Genomic DNA, 13,932 nt, shown 5'->3' with positions numbered 1-13,932 from the left:
CCTCCATTTCTTATTGCACCTCAGTTCAGAGACTGTTTTCATCACAGCAGCAAGTGTGACAACTGGAATTTCTAGTTTTTTTTTCAAAGTCTCCTACCCACCAAGCCTTCTGTTCAGTCTCAAGCGCTTCTGAATCATGTCCTCTCTCAACCATCTTTTTAAACAAATTCTTATGCTCAATAATAATGGTTTGTATCATACTCCCATCGGGTCCCCACTGGGGGTTCTCTGTTTTTGCCTCCATCGAATTGTCGTGGGGCCCTACATTTTCCAGTCTTTTTAACGCACAGGCAGTTTATCCTGCACTGCTAATCGGCAGGGTACAAAAGTCAGTCTTTGCCCACCCAACATTAGCATGTTCTCAGTGTTGCGTGTATCCGCCGTTACCTACTTCACGGCTATTTTCCCTTGTTCGGGTCACACAACTTATGGATCCGGCTATTAACATAGACATAGACATAGAACATACAGTGCAGAAGGAGGCCATTCGGCCCATCGGGTCTGCACTGACCCACTTAAGCCCTCACTTCCACCCTATCCCCATAACCCAATAACCCCTGCTAACCTTTTTGGTCACTAAGGGCAATTTATCATGGCCAATCCACCTAACCTGCACGTTTGGACTGTGGGAGGAAACCAGAGCACCCGGAGGAAACCCACGTTGACATGGGGAGAACATGCAGACTCCGCACAGACAGTGACCCAGCGGGGAATCGAACCTGGGACCCTGACGCTGTGAAGCCACAGTGGTATCCACTTGTGCTACCATGCCACCTCTATTACGCACCTCCTCTAACTACCGGGTGGTAAATTATCATGTACTCACCCGCACAGGAAACGCATCATTCAGACGGAATCCTGTGGTCGACCATCAACTCTGGTTAAGTTGGCTTTATTTTTCCAAGCTTGATCCATGTATGAGGGAGAATGATTTGGATAAATGCCAAAACCACTCTACTTTACACTGGTTCGGATGCCCCAATTATACAACTACCCAAAAATCAATAGCCCACCCCAGTTGGACTTGATCCAATCCTTGGAGCTATCAATTGATAGTGACCAATGAAGGTTACTTTAAGCAACATGATGACTGTGATCAATTTATGATTTATTCCCATCCTGCCACCTGCTGTTTACCAGAATATTTATCCATTATGAAGTTGTTTTTCTGCCATTCCCATGTTACTTATCGCAGCCAGTTCCTGCCCACCTCATTGTTCATCTAGGGGCAGGGTTCTGAATTTGGTCCTCTTTACACCATGGATTGTCTGGGACAGGATGTTAGGCTATTGATAAGAACTGTTTACTGAGCTGACTGTTATTTCTGTCTAATCTTGTTTGTCTTAAAAACATGGGCAAGTTAGCTAGTTTAAATCCCAAAGTGCATTGTAGCCACTTCTTTTAGCAAGAGTTTGAATACTTGTTACTGCCATGTCCTAAAAATACATGTTTAATGGTTAATAATGATTACTGGGCATACTTTCTGTGATTAGTCTCAATCCTCAATAAACTAACTTATGTAGAACTATCTTAGTGTTATCCTAGCTATCTGTTTTTAAGGGGTCTCACCTCAGGTCAACCCCCTCACTGGGGCCATACCTGGCACAAAGGATGATTGTGTGGAGGTCAATCACCTCAGCTCCAGGGCATCATTACAGGAGTTCCTCCAGGTAGTGTGTTGACTTAACCATATTCAGCTGCTTCATCAATGACCTTCTTTCCATCATAAGGTCAGAAGTCGGGATGTTCAATGATGACTGCTGTAAGGAATCTGCTAAAATGCTTGTCTGTTTCTGCAATACCTTTGTCTGCTTAGTGTTTCTCCTTTAATACCTGTGCTGCTGGTGGTTTTATAAAAACAGACTTTTGGTTTTGAACTGAACCCCCACCCCCGCAAGCTGCTATGTGGACTGATCCAACAGATCCCTTGGATTCATTATACTCTGTAGCATAGCCCATGATGTCATTTTAATGGACTCGCCTATCAGCCAATCACCTCAGCACTGGTCAAGCACTTCAGAATGTTCTGGAGAACACAGCCAAGCCATTTTGTTTTACATTTACTTTTGGGGTTTAGGCTCAAAGCGTTTCTGTCTCTCAGCCTGTCTATTTAATCTGGTTCCAGGCAAGGCTGGGGAAGTCCCTCCTGTTTGAAAGCCTGCAGGCAGTTGTCAGGTCTGCAGTAATTTTAAATCTCTGTTTGGGAAGGCAGGTGATGTGAGACACTTTTTCTATCACCTGAGGCTTGCAATTAAAGTACCCTCCAGCCAGCCTATAAATGTTCCATGTCTGAATAAAAGGCTGGGAAACTGAAACTGATTTTTCTCAACTGCGGTTAAAGACCTTTCTCTCTGCAGTCAGTTCAACATGTGGAAGGACCTAGTCCAGGAAGAAGGGATTGTTTGAAAACCTAGTGAAATCCTCAGGTGAAGAATTCTAATTTTACCTAAGTGAGTCTGAGGATTAGACTGGTGGAGGTCCTACAAATGCAAGTTGCGGAATTCTACCGCCTCCATGTTCGAAACAAAGACAACAATTAGGAAAGGGAAACCAGCCGAGGAATTCAACCCTTCGCCTGCTTGGAAGGTTGCGGACCATAAAAACCCCAACCTCTGCAAATCTTTCATATCTCTTAAACTCTGTTATTTTTTAACCTTTCCTACCCATTCACAGTGTGTCTGTCTTGGGTGTGTCTGGATGGAAGATGGGACGGTGTTTTCAGAATAGGTAGACTAGTAGACCATTGTTCCATTATATGTTAATTTTTTACTCTTGTTATAAATAAACAGTTTTTAATGTTTTACTTATAAATCTGGTGCCGGTATCTCATTGGAGCAGTCAAGGGTTAAAGATCTCAGGAAAATGCGCAACTTAATTATGGAGGGTGCATGTGACAGCAGTGATGAAAAGTAGGTGTCGTCCTCTGTAGGTATGGTGCTCTGGGGTGTTGTGGGTTTGCAGCTGGGGTGAGGTACACCTGATAGTCTGGCCTCTTCTGATAGTGATCCTGCAAGACAAAAGACAAGATACATGATTGGATCTGGCCTCTGCATTGGCGAACCTCGGGGAAACTCTGTGTGGAGCGATCCTCTTGCCTGGGATGAGTGTGTGTGGGGAGTGGAATTCTTATGTGCAGCTCCAGCTTGTCAAGCCCTCCAGTGCCAATTCCGGCCCGAGCAAATCTGAGGCCGGCTTCTGATTTGCACTAGTTTCACGAGGGCAGAGTGCTGGCCCTTTAGCATGTCCTGAATGGCTCCAGGAGTGGCGCCCCCAATGGGACCGGAGAGCACTCCTGATTCAGTCCCGGCGTCAACACTTAGTCTCTCAAACATATAATCTCACCTGTAATGTTTTGTTGGTAAATGTTTTCCCATTTTCCCAGTACTTTAATGGCTAGATTGAATTTACAAATCTGCGTACTTACTTCACCAAATGCTACGAGAATTTTATTGATCATGAATTTGTTACCTTTGTTAAATAAATATTGGTCCATTAGAATTGGTAGGGAAAATAAATCTTCACTATGTACATGAAAACTATGGGGGACAAATTATGTTTATGCAGGGCTGCTTCACCGAGGTCAAGCAGCATCATGTGTGCTATCAGCATTGACATTCGCGTCCTTGGAAGATTGCGGACCACAGAAACCCCAACCTCAGCAGCGGGGATCCTCAATCTGCCATTTCTTCATTGAAATCAATGAAGAAACCCATGAAAGTGTTGCCCTGCTGCTGAGGAATTAATGTGCACAGTGCGGCAGCACACTTGAAGTAGCACGACACAAACTAATTTCTCTGAGATTACTGGCAATGTTTTAATGACCGTTTAATTTATTCTCCTAGTTTGTCGACATTTGAACAATGAAACTCAGTGCAGGTGTGATGATGGATTTATTTGGAATTCAACATTTTGTGGTAAATACCAGTCTTGCAGTGTGAATATAACAGAAGACCGAAGCTGTGACTGTATCCGGGATGAGCCAACAGAAGGGACATACTGTGACCTCCCAACTGTGGCAACAACCCCCACACAAAGTACTGTACCCACAACTATACCACGAAATACAACAATGCCTATCACGGTGTCAACAATACCCACAACTGTGTCAACAATAACATCATTGAACACGCAAGTAAACAGAGGTATATTGAACAATGTTTAGATTGGATTTTGTTTATTGTGATGTGTACTAAGGTACAGTGAAAAGTATTTTTCTGCTAGCAGCTCAACAGATGATTAAGTACATGAAAATAAAATGAAGAAAATATATAATAGGGCAACACAAGGTACACAATGGAACTACTTAATACCGGCATCGGATGAAGCATTCAGGGGTGTAATGTTAATCAGGTCAGTCCATAAGACGAGCATTTAGGAGTGTGGTAACAGTGGGGAAGAAGCGGTTTTTGATCTTGTGCGTTGTATCTCCTGCCCGATGGAAGAAGTTGGAAGAGTGAGTAAGCCAGGTGGGAGACGTCTTTGATTATGCTGCCCGCATTCCCCAGGCAGCGGGAGGTGTAGATGGAGTCAATGGATGGGAGGCAGGTTTGTGTGATGGACTGGGTGGTGTTCACGACTCTCTGAAGTTTCTTGCGGTCTTGGGCCGAGCAGCTGCCATACCAGGCTGTGATGCAGCCAGATAGGATGCTTTATTCTTTCTCTACATGTAAGTACACTTGTAGATATGAACTAACTGCTATCTAGATGAGATTATTTTAAAGAAATAACAATAATATTACTGAACTGTGTACCAAATGTAGATTCATTTATTTATAGAAGAAATGTGGAAAACTAACGTATAGATTTAGATTTTCGCAGATACGGAGACTCAACAATTTATTCAAAATGATGCTGGGAACATGGATCCAGAAGTCCCGTCCCCATCAGCTACAGATCCTATTTTCCTTTGTCGGGGAATGGGGGCGGGACATGACAGACAAATGGGGGGAACACAAACTTGTGGGTTGATTTAATTCATTGCTTAGTTCAAACCAACCAAAATTTTGTTGAGGCAAGGACCTTAACCCGCAGTGTGAAAGTTACAAATGTTTTAGAGTAAATGTAAACATTCGTAAAGGATGGATAATGTCTGAGGAGTTGTCAAACCATCAAGTTACTTAAATCAATACCCTTTAAATATTGAAAATAGGCATCCTGTGGTTGTGCCTTAAAGCACAAGGTTCCCAGGCTCTTGGAGTCGCTTTACGACGAGGTTGGAGCAAGAACTTTATTGATCAAGTTTTAAGTGTTATTGAGTTGAAGTCCTCACTCTGCCAAGATCAGCTGGTCATTCCTGACGCAGCTTCTTGAGGAGATATTAATAATCATCATTATTGGTGTCGCAAGTAGGCTTACATTAAGACTGCAATGAAGTTACTGTGAAAATACCTTGGTTGCCACACTACGGCGCCTATTCAGGAACACTGCACCACTCCACATTCGTTTGCAAAATCTGGCTGACTGTTATCATCTTCCGCATTCTGCTGACAGCATTGGGTGGCGTTGCCATCTACCATGATGAACAAAGCAAATTTACGTGTTACACACAGCAGCCGAGCTGTGAGAACGTTGGCTACAATTCCTTTGCGCCCTTTTCCCATGTCCGGTTCTGGGTCTTCCAGAACATAATTGTCTCAGTGCCATCCATCTTGTGCCTGGGCTATGCTGTGCAGACTGAAGGGCACCCAGTCAAAGCACAAGACGTGGATGCGCGTTGTGCAATGGGGGGCTGCTTGGTCTTACCAGGGGGCAGAGGGAGACGAGGAGGAGGATCGCGTCTTGGTACACCAGCACTGCATCAATGTTTTTTTAAACCGACAGAAAATCTATAAACAGCGCCCGAGCCCTTGCCTTTCACACCCCTCACACAACAAACAAACTCCCTGTGCCCCCCCATCCACTCCTTATCATCCTGCATACCCCAATCTATGCCTCACAACCGACCTCATGAGCGCTCATATTCTGGATTCCAACTCACACTGCTCTGCCCACATCTTATAACCTCCATTCCATCCCATCATAAGCCATAGCCCCATATAGCTGCTATTCCAACTCATGCCAACCCATGCCCCAATTAAGAAACCATTACTCTTATATCTACTATTCCATCTCAGTTTCCACAATAGGCAGACCCATAGATTCATGCTGAGATTAAAACGTTCCATGGACTATTGCAGCCTTAATTTTAACTTTCATTCTGAAATACATTCCTTCAGTGCATTATTCTTTATGTCAGCAAACTTTTAATTCACATATTAAAAAAAACATTGGAAAATGTCCATAATCACTTGAAACTGTCAATCAAACTCTGAAGTGGCAGACATGAGACTGTGATTTGGATGTTGTCATGTGGCACAAATGCTGTAATGTTAACCTAAACACATAAGAACTAGGAGCAGGAGTAGGCCATATGGCCCCTCGAGCCTGCTCCGCCATTCAATGAGATCATGGCTGATCTTTTGTGGACTCAGCTCCATTTTCCGGCCCGAACACCATAACCCTTAATCTCTTTATTCTTCAAAAAACTATCTATCTTTATCTTAAAAACATTTAATGAAGGAGCCTCAACTGCTTCACTGGGCAAGGAATTCCATAGGTTCACAACCCTTTGGGTGACGAAGTTCCTCCTAAACTCAGTCCTAAATCTACTTCCCCTTATTTTGAGGCTATGCCCCCTAGTTCTGCTTTCACCCGCCAGTGGAAACAACCTGGCCGCATCTATCCTATCTATTCCCGTCATAATTTTATATGTTTCTATAAGATCCCCCCTCATCCTTCTAAATTCCAACGAGTACAGTCCCAGTCTACTCAACCTCTCCTCGTAATCCAACCCCTTCAGCTCTGGGATTAACCTAGTGAATCTCCTCTGCACACCCTCCAGCGCCAGTATGTGCTTTCTCAAGTAAGGAGACCAAAACTGAACACAATACTCCAGGTGTGGCCTCACTAACACCTTATACAATTGCAGCATAACCTCCCTAGTCTTAAACTCCATCCCTCTAGCAATGAAGGACAACATTCCATTCGCTTTCTTAATCACCTGTTGCACCTGTAAACCAACTTTAAACTTATGTCAAGTGTGAGAGTGAAATAGCAAGTAACCATTTCTCTTTTAACTCTCCAGACAGTTTCTTAAAGGCCAGGAGTTTTAAATTTCATAACAGCTTGACAGCTCCTTTAAATGGTTCTTCTTGACACTTTTGAGAGTTGCTTTTGAGATCTCGTCTTGAGAGTTTATTTTGACACAGTTGCCAATTGACAATGAACCTCACAGTTTCAATTAGTTTATGCACACTTTATTTACATTCATACCTACTTTTTGGAATCCCAAAGGGGACCTGATCTGGCCCATTGGGCATCTGGCCTCACATATCAAAGGCCACTCTCACTCAGATAAAATCAGTTGTGAGTCACACACACACAAAAACTGACTGAATTCATAATCTTTTCAGAGCAAAAATACAGAAACATTCAACTCACTCACCGATTTAATGCAATGGCTGAGATTGATTTTCCTTAATAAGTACCACAGCTTTTGTATCTCAATCATAGCACTCCTGAAATTCACCTCAATATTTTGCTTGATTTCCTTCCATCTGCTCTTTCTCACTCGCTCTCCTTTTCTCACTCTGGTTGTCTTTCACTTTTCCAGTTGTCTCTTTCTCTCTCTTCTCCTTTCCAAAACTTCCCCCACCCCAAAAGCAAGCAGCTCAGGGTAATGCCTCAACAATTCAGAGCTCTGGCCAACTCCCAGTCTGAGGCTTCTGGATTTGGAGAATATGCTTCTTCCTCAAAATGCAGGAGTTGAGCCACTGTCCTGGTACACCAATAGAGTTGGGAGGCGGAGGAGGGTAAACTACCAAGCGTCTTGCTCCCTTTTCCCTGAGTGGCCTAATTCTGCTCCGACGTTTTATGAACTGGGTTTTCTCACACTTCAGCCAAAAATCGCAGGCAGCAGCTTGCTGTCCCTGCTCAGTGCTCCTGGATCTCGGGATTTTCTCTGTCCCCAAAGCTTGGACCTCTGTGAAAATGTTGTTGGCTGGCCCAAAGTGCAGCACACAGAGATGGGACACAATTTTGAAATCTCCTGGAGGCCTGATTTAAAAAGCGCAATGGGGAGATGGTGGCATAGTGGTACTGTTACCAGACTTGTAGTCCAGGGGCCCAGGCTAATGCTCATGGGTTCAAATCACACCATGACAGCTGGTGTAATTTAATTTCAATTTTAAAAAGCTAGTCTCAATAATGGTGATGGACCGTGTGACAACTATCATCAATTGTTGAAAAAGCTCATCTCGTTCAATGGTTCACTAATGTCCTTTAGGGCAGGAAGTCTGCCAACCCTACCTGGTCTGACCTTCATGTGAGTCAGACCCACAATACATTGTTGACCCTGAACTGCCCTCTGAAATGTTTGAGAAAGCCACTCAGTTTGAGGGCAATACAGGGTGGAAATAAATACTGATCTAAAGAAAAAAAAACTCAGGCCCCAAGCTGAGGGTTCCCCACCCCTCTCAAAGATGCCCTGGGATCATAACAAAAGGAGAACCTTAGCTTTCAAAGGGTACACTAGTAATCCAAAAGGATCCACATAGTTCAGACCTGCTCCTACCAGGCCTAATCTGTATGCATCGGGTTTCAGACCCCACCTCACCAAAATCACCCATGAGTGGAGGAAAAACTGACATCTATGGGCAGCCGCCTCCTCCTGAAATGTGACCAAACTCCCTTGCCACTCCCAAGAAAATGATCGTTGCTGTGAATTGGAACGGAACTTCGATTTTTGGGTTTGACTTCCTTTTTCACAATGACAGGGCCACCCCGCCATTTTGATAATCAAGGCCCCTCCACCTCAGATGTAAATACATTTAACCCTCTGGGGTTGCGAAGTTCAAAAATTCACAAACATTTGGGTGAAAACAGTTTTCCTCATTTCAGTGTCTAAATGACTGAGCCCTTATCCTGAGATTATATCAGAGGAACATGAGAACTAGGAGCAGGAGTAGGCCATCTGGCCCCTTGAGCCTGCTCCGCAATTCAATAAGATCATGGCTGATCTTTTCTGTGAACTCATCTCCAGTTGCCGCCCGCTCACCTTAGCCCTTAATTCCTTTACTGTTCATAAACCTATTTATCTTTGCCTTAAAAACATTCAACGAGGTAGCCTCAACTGCTTCACTGGACAGGGAATTTGACAGATTTGTTACCATTTTGGTGAAGACGTTCCTCCTGAACTCAGTCCGAAATCTGATCCTCCTTACTTTGAGGCCACGCTCCTAGTTCTAGTTTCACCTGCCAGTGGAAACAACCTCCCTGCTTTTATCTTATCTATTCTCTTCATAATTTCATGGGCAGCATTCTCCATTTCAGCGGCTAAGTGCTGTTTTACGATGCCAAAAATGGCGCCGAACCCTCACCGATTCTGGAACCATCGAGAGCCCAGCAGTGGCTTCGGGTGAAACCCTTGGCTCCCTTGCCAAAAGCGGCTGGAGAATGGCCGTGTCTGTGCATGGTGATGACATGTAGTGACCATGCCGCACAACATGGAGCCGGCTGTGTGCGGACCCGACCCGCCAAATGCGACTCCACAGGCCACCCCCTGGCCGCTCCCCACCAGTCCCCCCAGCCCTCGCGGACGCCTCCCCTGGCCAGCGGCATGGAGCCCGGCCGAATGTGATGGCGCTGGACACAGTCCGCAGCTGCCACGCCCGGTTTCCGACTGTTCAGCCCACATGCCAACCGCATGGTTGGGAACTCGGCCCATCTGGGGTGGTGTATTGTGGTAGGACCTTCTGATGACGTGCCAATGCCATTCCAACGGCGTGCGGCGATGACACTTCAGATGGGGCGGGGACTCGGAAACCAGCATCAAATCGGCACTGCCCCCGATTTGGGCGTCGGAAGAGATTCTCCGCCCGATCGCCAATTACGATATCCCGTCCCATATGTTTCTATAAGATTCTCCCTCATTCTTCTAAATTCCAATGAGTACAGCCCCAGTATACTCAGTCTCTCCTCATACGCCTATCCTCTCAACTCCAGAATCAACCTACTGAATCTCCTCTGCACCCCCTCTCGTGCCAGTACATCCTTTCGCAAGTAAGACAACCAAAACTGTACACAGTACTCAAGGTGTGGCCTCACAAGCACGCTATCCCACTGCAACATAACCTCCCTGTTTTTAAACTCCATCCCCCTAGCAATGAAGGACAAAATTCCATTTTCCTTCTTAATTACCTGCTGCACCTGCAAACTAACTTTGACACCCAAGTTCCTCTATACAGCAACACGCTGCAATATTTTACCATTTGAATAATAGTCCATTTTGTTGTTATTCCTACCAAAATGCATGACCTCATATTTACCAACATTGTACTCCATCTGCCAGACCCTGGCCGACTCACTTAAACTATCTATATTCCTCTGCAGACCTTCAGTGTCCTCTGCAAAACTTCACTCTACCACTCATCTTACTGTCATTTACGAACTTTGACATACATATTACACATGATCCCCAACTGTAAATTGTGAACAATTGCTGTCCCAACACTGATCCCTGAGGTACACCACGAGCCACTGATCACCAACCACAAAAACACCCATTTATCCCCATTCTTTGCTTTCTGCTAGTTAACCAATCCTCTATCTATGCTAATACATTACCCGTAACGCTGTGCGCTTTATCTTACGCAGAAACTTTTTGTGCGGCACTTTGTTGAATGCCTTCTGGAAATCCAGATACCACATCCACCAGTTGTCCACCACACTCTAAATGTCCTCAAAGAATTCCAGTAAATGAGTTTAACATGACCTGCCTTTCATGAACCCATTGTGTGTCTGTCCAATGGGACAATTTCTATTCCGATGTCTCGCTATTTCTTCCTTACTGATAGACTCAAGCATTTTCCCCACTACAGGCGTTACGATAACCCACCTATAGTTACTCGCCTTTTGTCCACCTCCCTTTTTTAAACAGTGGTGTCACATGCTACTTTCAAATCTGCCGAAACCGCCACAGAGTCCAGTGAATTTTGGTAAATTACCACAAGCGCATTTGCTATTTTCTCCCCGATCTCTTTTATTACCGTGGGATGCATTCCACTAGGGCAAGGATACTTGTCCACCTTTAGCCCCATTAGATTGCCCAACACTATCCCCTGAGTAATAATTATCATTTCTAGGTCTTCACCTGCCATAGCCTCCTTGCCAACAATTCTTGGCATGTGATTTTTGTCTTCTACTGTGAAGATTGACACAAAATACCTGTTCAATGCCTCGACCATTTCCTCATTTTCCATTATTAAATCCTCCTTCTCATTCTCTGAAGGAGCAATGTATACTTTAGCCACTCTTTTTCATTTTATATATTTGTAGAAACCTTTGCTAACTGTTTTTATATTCTAAGCTAGTTTACTCTCATAATCTATCTTAATTTTCTTTATAGCTTTTTTTGTTGGCTTTCTGTTGACATTTAAAGATTTCCCAATCCTCTAGTTTCCCACTAACCTTTGCCACTTTGCATGCATTTTCTTTCAAGTTAATATTCTTCTTTATTTCCTTAGATATCCATGGCTGATTACCTCTTTTCCTACAGTCCTTCCTTTTCACTAGTATATATTTTCGCTGAGCACTGTGAAGGATTGCTTTGAAAGTTCTCCACTGTTCCTTAATTGTCCCACCACAAAGTCTTTGCTCCCAGTCTACCTTAGCCAACTCCTCCCTCATCTCACTGTAGCCTCCTTTATTCAAGCACAAGACAGTGGTATTGGATTTTACTTTCTCACCCTCCATCTGCATTTTAAATTCAACAATACTGTGATTGCTCCTTCCAAGAGGATCCCTAACTATAAGATCATTAATTATTCCTTTCTCATTACACAGGACCAGATCTAGGATAGCTTGACCCTCGTAGGTTCCATTACATACTGTTCAAAGAAACTATCATGGATATATTGTATGAAATCCTCCTCAAGGCTGCGTTGATCAACTTGTTTGACCAATCAACATGTAGATTAAAATCCTCCGTGATAATTGCCGTACTATTTTTACACGCAAAAGTTATTTCTTTATTTATTACCTGCCCCACCATGATGTTATTATTTGGTGGCCTATTGACTATGCCTATCAGTGACCTTTTCTCCTTACTATTTATAATTTCCACCCAAATGAATACAATCCTATTCACCATAGAACCTATATCATCTCTCACTACCATCCTGATGTCATCCTTAAATATCAGAGATACATCACCTCCCTTACCTTCCAACCTGTCCTTCCAAATAGTCTGATACCCCTGGATATTTAACTCCCAGTTGTGACCACCCTGAAACCATGTCTCTGTAATGGCCACAAATCATACTCATTCGTGATGATTTGTGCCATTAACTCATTTACCTTGTTTCAAATGCTATGAGCATTTAGCTGAAGTGTCCTTATGCTAATTTTTATACCTTTTTGAATCTTAATACCTCCATTAATAAGATGTCCTGAGTTCTTCATCCCTTTAACTTTTAAAATAATTCTCCCATGTAGTTGAACCCACCTCCTCACATGCTAACATGCTGCTTTGCTTCCCATTAAATATTATACTTTCCGTACTTTTACCTGTCCCTCCCCCCCCACTTGCTTTTTAAAGTCCTTCTGACCACTTATTTATCCTTTCCGCGAGAACACTGGTCCCAGATTGGTTCAGGTGAAGACCGTCCCAATAGTACAGATCCCTCCTGTTCCAATACTGATGCCAGTGCCCCATGAAACGGAACCCCTCGTTCCCACACCACTCCTTTAGCCACGTGTTTACTTCCCTAATTTTCTCATCCCTGTGCCAATTCGCATGTCACTCGGGTAGTAATCCAGAGATTATTACCCTTGAGGACCTGTTCTTTAATTTAGTTCCTAGTACCTGATAGTCCCCCAATAGGTCCTCTTTCCTAGTCTTGTCTATGTTGTGTTTCCCGACATGGATCACAACAACTGGATCCTCCCCCTCCCACTCCAATATCCTTTCAAACCAGTCAGACATGTCTCTCACCCTGGCACCGGGAGGCAACATACCATGCGGGACGCTCGATCCTGCTTACAAAGGATGCTATTGATCCCCCTAATTATAGAATCCCCTGCAACTACCACTTGTCTTTTTGCTTGAATGGCCTCTTGTACCACGATGCAGTGGTCGGCCTACAGCCCGTTTGCTCATCCACACAGGGAGCAAGTAACTCATACCTGTTGGACAAGGTCAAGATCTGAGGATCCTCTGCTCTGGAAATCAGCACCCCTCTACCTGCCTGACTTGTCGTCACACCTTGCTGACCTGACCGCTGACTGAATTTGAGGTACTTAATCTACAGGATGTGACCTTCTCCTGAAACAAAGCGTCCAGGTAATTCTCCCCCACCCCCCCCAACCCGCAGTGTCCGAAGTTCAGACTCCAGCTCATCAACTCGGAGTCGAAATTCCTCAAGCAATCAACACTTGCCGCAGATGTTGCCGCAGATGTGGTCACTGCAGCTCGCAATGGGGTCTGCCAGTCCCCATATCATGCAGCTACAGCACATCACTTGCCTGGACATCTCAACTTAGTTAATTCATTTAATTAATTAGTTTTGCAGATTCCATATCAACCAATCAGGTAGCAGCTTTCCTGTGACATCACTTTTTCAGTTTTTTATTCAGTTTCAGTGGAAAGGTAAGTTACTTTATACTCACCAAGTTCAATACTCCGCCCTCCGAGCACTAGGCCGTCAATGCCTAAGTTACTTTATACTCACAGAGTTTGATGTTCTGTCCTCCGAGACTGCTCCCTGGAGACCAAGCCGCCAATCCCTGAGGTAAGTTAATTTTTACTCATCGAGTTTAATGCTCCACTGACCTAGACTGCTCCCTTGAGACTAGCCCGTCGCCAGCCTGCTGTTCTAGACTCCTCAGTTAGGGACA

The 13,932-nt window shown here is 44.2% G+C and overlaps 1 protein-coding gene across 1 annotated transcript in view; it reads left to right on the top strand.

The window, feature by feature from the left end:
* The window catches only part of LOC119966825 (adhesion G-protein coupled receptor F1-like), a 79,874-nt gene that overhangs the window by 25,916 nt on the left and 40,026 nt on the right, over positions 1–13,932 (top strand). Inside the window, exon 4 of the mRNA XM_038798797.1 lies at positions 3,843–4,142. Within this exon, the coding sequence (XP_038654725.1) occupies positions 3,843–4,142 (300 nt within the window). The remainder of the gene's footprint in view (positions 1–3,842; positions 4,143–13,932) is intronic.

The sequence above is a fragment of the Scyliorhinus canicula genome, chromosome 6 (assembly GCF_902713615.1).
Source record: "Scyliorhinus canicula chromosome 6, sScyCan1.1, whole genome shotgun sequence".
In the NCBI taxonomy this organism is placed as follows: domain Eukaryota; kingdom Metazoa; phylum Chordata; class Chondrichthyes; order Carcharhiniformes; family Scyliorhinidae; genus Scyliorhinus; species Scyliorhinus canicula.
Note: the sequence above shows the minus strand (reverse complement) of the source record. Positions and strands in the feature narration are given on the sequence as shown.